General features: G+C 58.8%; 1 protein-coding gene across 1 annotated transcript; it reads left to right on the forward strand.

The window, feature by feature from the left end:
• The first annotated feature begins 1476 nt into the window (after positions 1-1476).
• MCAM (melanoma cell adhesion molecule) lies at positions 1477-8268 on the forward strand. Its single transcript, XM_065882160.1, has 16 exons — positions 1477-1543; positions 3372-3496; positions 3594-3801; positions 3887-3957; positions 4057-4144; positions 5215-5394; positions 5471-5592; positions 5676-5838; positions 5934-6052; positions 6139-6280; positions 6448-6569; positions 6678-6823; positions 6898-6989; positions 7180-7327; positions 7642-7759; positions 8239-8268. Exons 1-16 carry the CDS (start codon positions 1477-1479, stop codon positions 8266-8268), a joined length of 1941 nt encoding a protein of 646 aa, XP_065738232.1.
• Positions 8269-10086: the final 1818 nt, after the last annotated feature.

The following is a 10086-nucleotide window of genomic DNA, read 5'->3' on the forward strand; positions in this document are numbered from 1 at the left end:
ACTGGAGGTGAGGAGGGGGTCAGCAAGGTTGTGAAGGAAGAGGCTGATGTGGTTTGAGAGTCATTTCCGCGTCATCAAACGCCATCCCAGAGCATCCTCTCCAGTCACCTGCCCATCTCTGGCGTTTGCTGCCTCACCCTGCTCCTCCCCCAGCCGGCAGCAAGGCTGCCTGCCTGGGGACAGGACTCTACCCCAAATCCAGGCCCCCTTCTGACCCTCCCTGCTGAAGGAGTCCCCGCTGATGTAGAGCCCTTTCCCGGGGCCAGGGTGCTTGGGGTCTCTATGAGGCAAGTCCGTCTCACTTGCCAGGGCCTTAGTTCAAGAGGCCAGGAGACCCAGGGTTTGGGAAGGAGAGGAGCTGCAGGGTCCCCCTCACCTCACCGTGTGGCAGACCCCACTCAGGCAGGGCGGCCTGGAGTCAGTTCTGATTCCTCCTCCGATCCCCTACCCCCAGCTGCTGAGCCATAAGCCATAGGTGAGCTTAGGGGGCTTGGTGGAGGGGGGTGGAGCCCTGCTGCAGGGGGTCCTTTCAACTCTCCGGAACAGCAACAGGTGCTGGGGGTCAGGCTGGAGACCTTGCACCTGTTAACTCTTCCTTCCCCCTCTTTTCTTCATTCAGGCAAGAGGAAAGTGAGTCCAGGCTGGGCTCAGTGAGTGAAGAGGGCAGAAGCAGAATTCTCAAGATCTGGGCTTGGACAAGGGTGGCAACCTTGGGCCCATGAATTCAGCCCTCCCTCCTTCCTCTAGTCAGAGACGGACTTGCAGGAGCTGGGGTGGAAGGGGCAGTCCTTAGAACACCATCTCCACTCGCCAGTACAGGTACCTCTGGGTCTGTGGGCCCCGGGCTCAGTGTTCTTCCCTCAAAGCTGCCAGGACTGCCAGGCTTGGGGGCAGTGCCAGGCCGGCGGCAGCTGCAGCGCTGCAATCATTCTGGGAAGCCTGATTTTCTCTGTGGCAGGGGTCCGGTGGGGTGGAGGAGGAGGCGGGGAGAAGAGCCTAAATGGGAGGGAGGCCCCCATCGGGGACACCAAGAACCTGCTCGGCGGCTCCGCCGCCAGGAGGTCCCCCAGGGCTACACGGGCTGGCTGGGGCTGCGCAGGAGTGAGCGCGGCGGGGGTCTGACCCCGCGGTACTCCGGGTATCCGGGCCAGCTTCTCCTCGCAGCCGCCTCGGCCAGGCAGTCCGCCCGGGAGACACCTGTCACCGCCCCCTCTCCGTTCCCCAGCTCGGGGCTGGGAAGAAGGCTCCGGCCTACCCCCACCCCGCGCCGCGCGGCTCGGCAGCACAGCTCCGGGCATCTCGGCGCCGGGCCCGCCCCCTAGGGCTGCGGCGCGCGGGGCGGGGGCGTGTGGGGGGGGGATGCGCGGGGCGTGGCGGGCCGGCCTCGGCGCTCTGGCCCCCTCCCCCGCCCCCCTGACGTCAGCCCCCGGCAGCTGCGAGCTCAGTCACTTCGCTCTAGCCCTCCGGCCGGGAAGCATGGGACGGTCCGGGCTCATCTGCGCCTTCCTGATCGCCGCCTGCTGCTGCTGTCGCCGCGCCGCGGGTGAGTGAGCTCGCTGGGGTGGGGGTGGGGGCCCGCGCCCCCAACGGAGCGGCCCGGCAGTCCGGCGGAGCGTGCCCGGGAGGAGAGCTGGCATCGCGGCATCGAGCCGGGGCTTTGCGCTGCGTCGTGCGCTCCTCTCTCCGGGTCCCAGGCACCCGGCGCGTTGCGCGCGTGCAACTCTTCTTTGCAGCCGGTTTGCAGCCTCTATTCCACACCTTCCCGGGAGCAGAACTGGGGAGGCGGGGAGGGGGCTGCTGCCTGGAGCGGGAAGGGGTGGAGCCAAGTCCCTGGGGCCGCTGGTGAGAGCTTTTCCTCAGGTGCTTTCTCTGGGGAGCCCGTGATTGGAGCCTTGGCGGGAGGCGCCTCTACAGCGCATCCCCAAATCCTGAATCCCGCGCCCGCCTGTTGCTGGGAAAGGCAGCTTTCTTAGCTGGAGGGATGCGCCGACCCCTCCCTCTCCCGCCTGGGCTTCGAGCCAGGCTGGAGGTGAGCGAGATGGGGAAGAACGGCGGCTCCCACCCCGGCAGGGCGTTGGCAAAGCCTGGAGGGCGGTGTGGGTCGCCTCGCGCCTACCCGGGTGACGGGATCACAGGTGGCAGGGACGAGGGATCGAGGATTACCAGAGTGGAAGCGCCCCAGACTTGTTACACCTCCCGGAATGGGACCAAGTTCAGGTGGGAAATGCGCCCCTGCACCTCGGAGTTTTTCTCTGGAACTGCCTAGGAGCCGGGCGCTCCCGGGTTCACGCTGCCCTTGTATGGCCCGCAATGGTGTCGCTTGTTTCTCTTGGCTCCCTTTCCCGGGCTCCAGCCGCTGCCTGGCTTAGATACCCTGGTTGGGTATCTAAGCAGTACCCAACTCGATGGCCTCGTGCCCATGCCGACGGTGTCCCTGGGGTACACTTGGCTGCTGCCTTCCAATCCCTTCTGGGGAAAGGGCTAAATCGGGCTCCACCCGCTGCAGAAGGTCCAGCCCCACCCGGCCCTGCTCTTCTAGCTCTGGGGAAACGGAGTCAGGGGTGTGAAGCTTTTGCTCTGGGTTGAAGACCACTCCATCTGCCCTTGTTATCTGGGAGCCAGCCCAGGCCAACCACCCAGGCACCCGAGTCCAGCCAGATGGTATGGAGTGACGTCACCTCCTCGCAGGGCGGGCAGCGCACTAGCACCACTGACGTCACTCCTGCCCACTGCCTGGCCCTTGGCCTGACCCCTGCCCTGACCCCGGGGAGAGATTCTGGCCCCCTCCGTGACTCTGACCCCTCCATACTCACAAGACTCCCAGGATGGGGTCCCCTGAGAGTGTCGGATGTTCACGGGGGTGCTGCTTAAGGAGTATGAAATAAGGGCCTCCTGGCCAGGGTTGCCCTTTGGGTTTTATGGGGGATTTGGGGAGGGGGTGTGTGTGGGGGGGCAAAGGGTAGAGATGTCTTCCTCTGGGTGTGGGGACAAAAAGGGCCTGTGTGCCCCTGGCCTGGCACATGCCTTGCATTCCCACACTCTGAGCTCACCCGGGGAGGAGGGAGCCTGGAAGGAAAGGGGCCTTCCTCTTGGCCCAGAGCCTGGGTTGCCCCTCTGCCAGCCTCATCTGGGAGGTTCCTGGTGCTCAGGGTCTCTGCTCCAATGACCAGAAATGTCCATCCCCAACTCCCTTGAACCGGGAGAGGGCTGGCCCAGGGTTCGGGGGTAAAGAGTGGTTGAGGGGTAGGAGAGGACAGTGCCCTTCAGACCCTCGAAGTGGCAGGAAGAGCAGCTGCAGCGAGCGGTGTGCGTGGAGGGCATGGAGAGCAGCTGGAGCTGACACAGCTCCTCCCCCACCCCCTCCCCGCCAGGTGTGCCTGGAGAGGCTGAGCAGCCCGACCCGGAGCTGGTGGAGGTGGAAGTGGGCGGTACAGCCCTTCTGAAATGTGGCCCCTCCCACTCCCCGGGCAACTTCAGCCACGCGGACTGGTTTTCTGTGAGTGCTTGGGCCCCAGAGAGGGCAGCAGGGGCGGGAGGCTCTGCCCTTCATGTAGCCCCAGGACGCTCACCTCCTCCCCGCCACCTCCCCTTAGGTCCACAAGGAGAAGCCAACACTCATCTTCCTCGTGCGTCAGGGCCAGGGCCAGAGCGAACCTGGGGAGTACCAGAATCGGCTCAGCCTCCAGGACCAAGGGACTACTCTGGCCCTAGCACGCATCACCCCCCACGATGAGCGCATCTTCCTGTGCCAGGGCAAGCGCCCTCGGTCCCAGGAGCACCGAATCCAGCTCCGTGTCTACAGTGAGTGCCCTGTCCGTGCCCTGTGGGCAGTGTGGGGCTTCGGGAGTGGTGGTCCCATGCCCCTCCCCATTTCTCTCCCTTGTAGAAGCTCCGGAGGAGCCACTCATCCAGGTCAATGCCTTGGGCATTTCTGTGAACAGTGAGGAGCCTGGGGAGGTGAGATCTGCCGGGGTGGCCGGCCAGCGGGTAGGCAGGAGCTGAGGTGGGCTTGGCGGGGTCGCAGAGGCGGGGAGACTCACACCCTGTCCTCCTTAGGTTGCCACCTGTGTGGGGAGGAATGGGTACCCCCTTCCTCAAGTCACCTGGTACAAGAACAGCCAGTCCCTGAAGGAGGAGAAGAACCGTAAGTCATCCTCTCTGCCCTTAAAAGCCACGCTTGTGGCACAATATGGGGACCACCTTGCATTTTATTTTACTTTTTTTTTTGGCCACACCACGCAGCGTGCGGGATCTTAGTTCCCCGACCGGGGATCGAACCCGTGCCCCCTGCATTGGGAGCGCAGAGTCTTAACCACTGGACCACCAGGGAAGTCCCTATTTTACTTTTTTTTTTAAGTACACAAGTGATCCTTGAAAATATTCTCATAAGAATTCAAACTATGGAAAATCTAGAAGGAAAATTTCCTTCCTGCCCCAGACCCATTCCCAGAAATAGCTGTGCTATCAGTGTGTATGTATTCACACTGAGGCAATCCTTGATTTCTAGCCTACTTCTAGGTACTTACTCACACATGTAAATATATCTAGGACTACATAGGCTTTTGTTTTTTATTATCTAAATCAGTGGTTCTCAACTAAGGGTGATTTTGCTCCCCTCTGGAACACTTGAGTGTCTGGAAATATTTTGGGTTGTCGCAAATGGATAGGTGCTACTGTCATGTAGCGGGTAGAGGCCAGGGATGCTGTAAACATCCTACAGGGCACCGGGCACGTCCAGCCCCAAACGTCAGTGGTGCTGAGGTCGAGAAACCCTGATCTGAATGACACCGTGCGCTACACATTGTTACACAACCTTGTTTTCCTTTTGACGACAAGTCTTGGAAATCTTTCCAGGTCACCCTATTTAGATCTACCTGATCGTTTACCTACTGCTGGCATTTCACACGGTGTATATAATATAGTCTAGCTAACCATTCATTCCCATTAGTGGATGTCCAGAGTGTTTTCTCATTTCCTTTTTTTTTTTAAATCCCTGCAGCAGTATTTGCACACATCCTTGTATGTGCGCCTATGTGTGTTTGTCTAGGGTAGATTTCGAGCAGGAAACTGCTGGGTTGAAGGGCCGCAGCTGGCATTGGTACCTGGCCCTCTCTCTACAAGGGCTCCCCTGCCATTCCGCCGACCCAGGAGATCATAGGGTGCGGTTGGAGGCGGAGCTGAGGCCGAGCCCTTCGCCCCTTCCTCCCTGCCCAGGGGTCCACATCCAGTCGTCCCAGATCGTGGAGTCGAGTGGTCTGTACACCTTGAGGAGCGTTCTGAAGGCACAGCTGACCAAGGAGGACAAAGATGCCCAGTTTTACTGCGAGCTCAGCTATCGGCTGCCCAGTGGGAACCACATGAAGGAATCTAGGGAGGTCACTGTCCCTGTTTTCTGTGAGTACCGACCCATCGCTGTGGGGCTGGGTCCTGCTAGCTCTTGGGCTGAGAGCTGCCCCCTTTGCCTGTGCAGACCCGGCAGAGAGAGTGTGGCTGGAAGTGGAGCCTGAGGGGATGCTGAAGGAGGGGGACCGCGTGGAAATCAGGTGTCTGGCTGATGGCAACCCCCCGCCCCACTTCAGCATCGGCAAGCAGGTGCGGGGGCCTCTGTTCTGGGTGCAGGGGGGCAGCAGGAGTGGCTGGAGGCGCACTCTGGTCACGCCTTTGTCCTCTCGCAGAACCTCAGCACCAGGGAGATGGAGGAAGAGAGGACCGATGACAACGGGGTCCTGGTCTTGGAGCCCGCCCGGAAGGAGCATAGCGGCCTCTACGAATGTCAGGGCCTGGACTTGGAAAGCACGGCATCGCTGCTGAGCGACCAGCAGGAGCTGGTGGTGAACTGTGAGGGGCTGGGGGACCAGGACAGGGGGACCAGGCTGGGGCGAGAGGGAATTTGCCCCGCCCTGTCCTGCCTGACACAATTGCTGCGTCCCCAGATGTGTCTGAAGTCCGGGTGAGCCCCGCAGCCCCCGAGAGCCAGGAGGGCAGCAGCCTCACGCTGACCTGTGAGGCAGAGAGTAACCAGGACCTTGAGTTCCAGTGGCTGAGAGAAAAGGTACCCAGGTGGGCTCAGGTCTCCGGGGCAAGGGGCTGTGGGGTGGGTGTGCCTAGGAGTGACCTCTGACCCATCTCTCACCCCAGACAGGCAAGGTGTTGGCAAAGGGGCCTGTGCTCCAATTACGCAACCTGAAACGGGAGGCAGGGGGAGGTTACCGCTGCGTGGCATCTGTGCCCAGCGTTCCCGGCCTGAACCGCACCCAGCTCGTCAACGTGGCCATTTTTGGTGAGGCCCTAGGCAGAGATCGGGTGGCCCCTTGAAGCCACCTTGAGTTGGGTGGCTTCAAGCTCTTTGGGGACCGAAAGCCACCCGCTGCCCTGGGGTTCCCTGGTGGGGAGGGGGTTGGCAGGCCGGCAGAGTTTGCTGTCTCACCCTTCCCCGCCCTGCCACAGGGTCCCCGTGGATGGCACTAAGGGAGAGGAAGATGTGGGTGAAGGAGAACTCAGTGCTGAATCTGTCCTGTGAAGCATCAGGGCATCCTCGGCCCAGCATCGTCTGGAGCGTCGATGGCACGGTGAGCAGGCACGTGGCAGCCTCCCAGGCTCTCGTCCATCCCTGCGCGGGCTCTGCTGCCACGACCCAGCATCCTCCCCACCCCTGAACTGCGTCTCCTTCCTTGTAGGCCAGCGAACAGGACCAAGATCCGCAGAGTGTCCTGAGCGTCCTGAATGTCCTTGTGACCCCAGAGCTGTTGGAGACAGGTGCTGAGTGCGTGGCCTCCAACTCCCTGGGCAGAAACACCACCGTCATTATCCTGGAGCTGGGTAAGGGCTTGGTCCTGCGGAGTGGGGTGGGGGCAAGCCCAAGCAGTGCACATTCCTATCCCACCCACCCCCCATCTGTTTAACCTCTTTCACCCCAGACTCCAACAGAACCACTAGCCTCAGCACCTCCACCGTCAGTCCCTATGCTAGAGCCAACAGCACCTCCACAGGTGAGCTGGGCTGGGTCGGGAGCAGGGTTGTGCCAGGGCATCCTCACTCTGCCCTGACCGGAAGCCCAGGGGAGCTCTGTCGAGAAAACGATCAGCGGCCCATCTTCCATCAGCCCTGGGCTGGGCGGGGCCGCGATGGTAACATGGCAGCCTGGGGCAGGGAGTGACTCGGGGTGTCTTTTTGGGACAGAGAAAAAGCTGACAGAGCCCGAAAGCAAGGGTGTGGTCATCGTGGCCGTGACCGTGTGTGTCCTGGTCCTGGCTGTGCTGGGCGCCGTCCTCTATTTCTTCTACAAGAAGGGCAAGCTGCCGTGCGGACGGTCAGGCAAACAAGAGATGTGAGCACGGCACCTGGCACCCCGCGCCCCACCCCAGCTCACGCTGCCAGCTTGTTGCCTCCTCAGGGATGTTCCCCTGCTGGCCCCTGTGCCCACTGAGCCGTTAGGAGCAGGAGGGGGACCCTGGGTCTGAGCGCTCCCCGCCACTACCCAGCTTCCGTCCACCACACTCCTCCCTGTCACCCCTGTGGCCCTTCCCTGAGCCAGACCAGAGCACCTAAGAGCCCTTCAGTACCCAGTCCCACGTCCCTCCCAACAGCCCCCATTCCCTTGCCCCCGAGTTGCCAACCTCTTGCCTCCCTCCCTCCTCCCAGCACGCTGCCCCCGTCTCGTAAGGGCGAATTTGTAGTTGAAGTTAAGTCAGATAAGCTCCCAGAAGAGATGGGCCTCCTTCAGGGCAGCAACGGTGACAAGAGGGCTCCAGGAGACCAGGTAGGAGGCAGTTCCTGTGGCCAGAGCCTGACACATCTTCAGGCACCGGGAGTGGCAGGGCTGACTGTTACTGAACACTAACTTTATCCTTCATCCTTCCCTGTTGGAGGCGGGGAGCCGGCCCCATCTTGCCTTCCTAACACCACGCACAGACGATAGGGCCAGGCAGGTGGCTGAGGGACCCCGAGAGAGGGTAGCTGCCAGGACTGAGAGCAAGACCCCGTCCCATCACCATTTCCTGAACAGAGCTGGCGGCTCACGTCACTAGGTGTGAAGCGTGGCCCAGTGCGATTCGGGGGCCTCGTCTCTTATTCCCCGCCTTGCCATCCCCACCCCCTCCCCGGCTTCTTCCCTCCAGGCGGCTGCACCTAGTTCGTCAGCTGTGGCTTTGGTCCCTCCTCTCTTTTCACGCTCACACCTTAAACCCTGGTCAGTGTCTCCGAACACCCCCCTCACTTCTGCTCTTCACCCATCTTTAGGGAGAGAAATACATCGATCTGAGGCACTAGCCCACCGAATCACACGGCGCTCCCTCCCCTGCCTGGAACATTTCCTGTTCCCTGCTCACCTTCCTCCCCAGCACTCAGGATGGTCACCAAAGCCTCTAAAGTGGACAACACAGAAGATCCCCCTCCAGCTCACCTGCAGACCCCATTTCAGAGGGCACATGGGCTAGGACCAGACCTGTCCTGAGAAGGACCTCATGTGGCCCTGGAGGCCCCCTCTTCAGGGACCTGTCCACCACTGTCTCAATTTGTTGAGTGACGCTCATGCCAAGGAGGGGGCCTCGGTATCCCAGAAGCACACAGGAGAGTTTCTTGCAGAAACTTGTTTTCTCTTTACACATATTATGGATGTAAATACCTGTCTTCTACCAGCAGCCGAATTAGGTAGCCTATTTATCTTGAGCTGACTTCCTGCTCCACGGCTCCAGGGCTGGCTTCATAATTCAGCTGATCACTGAAGTAAGGATGCAGTGAGCCCAGGCCTCTCTCTGCTGGTGAGACCCCAGCAGTGTCTAGAAGCAGTTACCAGTTCTGGAGAGACCCCAGCAGTGTCTTCTAGAAGCAGTTACCCGCCTGCCTGCCTGCCTGCCTCTGGAGTCCCCTTTGCGACACTCTTTTCTTTCTCTGGGCAGAAGTCAGGACCTGGTGTCGTCCCTTAAAAGGTATCCTGGGTGTATCTCATTGTCCCTGCAGTAAGGAAGCTGGGTGCCGCTTTCCAGAGTTAAGGCGACTGGGCCCGAGCCCCCGCATTCATTTGGCTCCCCTACCCTCTCAAGGAATCACGTAAGACTGAATGCTGGGGGTAGGGGTTGGAGATGAGGTCCAGACTGTCCTTTACGAGGGTTAAGGCTATAAAGTTATATTAGCACCAGAATTCTACAGCCTGAGCTAATGGGCCTAGACCTTAGAAGAAAGGCCCTAATGGGAGAATGGTACTTGGAGATGAGAAACAGGCCTGGCTAGAGCTTTGGGGTATGTATGTCTCTGCGTGTATCTGTGCGTACGTGTGTGTGTATATATATGGTTTTGTTAGGTTGTAAATTTGCAAATTGTTTCCTTTTTATATATGTGTATATATATATGAAAAATAAAGCTTAATTGTCCCAGAAATCTTACACTGTGTTTTATTCATCATGGGGTACCACAGCGGCCTGGGGCCTCCAGAATTGGAACTGCACCAAAAGGAACACAAAACCCTTTGCAGTTGGGAGCAGGGACCAGGGGTTACCTCTGCTTCTGAGCAGAGGGCTCAAGCTCTAACACAGGGGATGATCAACGTACTGACAGCAAAGCTGCCCTGCTCTATCTAGGCAGCTTGCAGAGCCTGGCGAGCTGCTGGCAAGGAGCTATTGCCCCTCTCCTGTCACTGAGACTGCCCTCAAGGTAGCAAAACAGGCTTCTGCTGATGAACTGGTACGAGTGGGCATCTGGCCCTATAGCTCCCCAATATATCACTCCCTAACCCACAAATGATCAAGAACTCGGGTCTGCTACAACAAAAGAAACTTTATTTAAAAATATTTTTTTACAGACATGGGTGCCTGAAAAAGCTCTTTAGTTAACTGTGTATGGAAATGAAAAAAATTAATAAATAACATTAGTATAACAGAACCTCTAAACATTAATACACTGGCAAAACAAAACGGACTTAAAATGAAAATGAATCTTAAAGCTCTGCTATTCTCTGTAAGAATATTTACCTTCTGTTTTATTCTTTACAGGTGAGAATGATTAAATACTGCTAATATAATTTTTTTATATTAATGACACATTTTTAAAATAGTCCACAAAAAATCTCATCTAAGTTTTCATTTTGTTTTA

This window comes from Phocoena phocoena, chromosome 8 (genome assembly GCF_963924675.1).
Source record: "Phocoena phocoena chromosome 8, mPhoPho1.1, whole genome shotgun sequence".
Classification (NCBI taxonomy): Eukaryota; Metazoa; Chordata; class Mammalia; order Artiodactyla; family Phocoenidae; genus Phocoena; species Phocoena phocoena.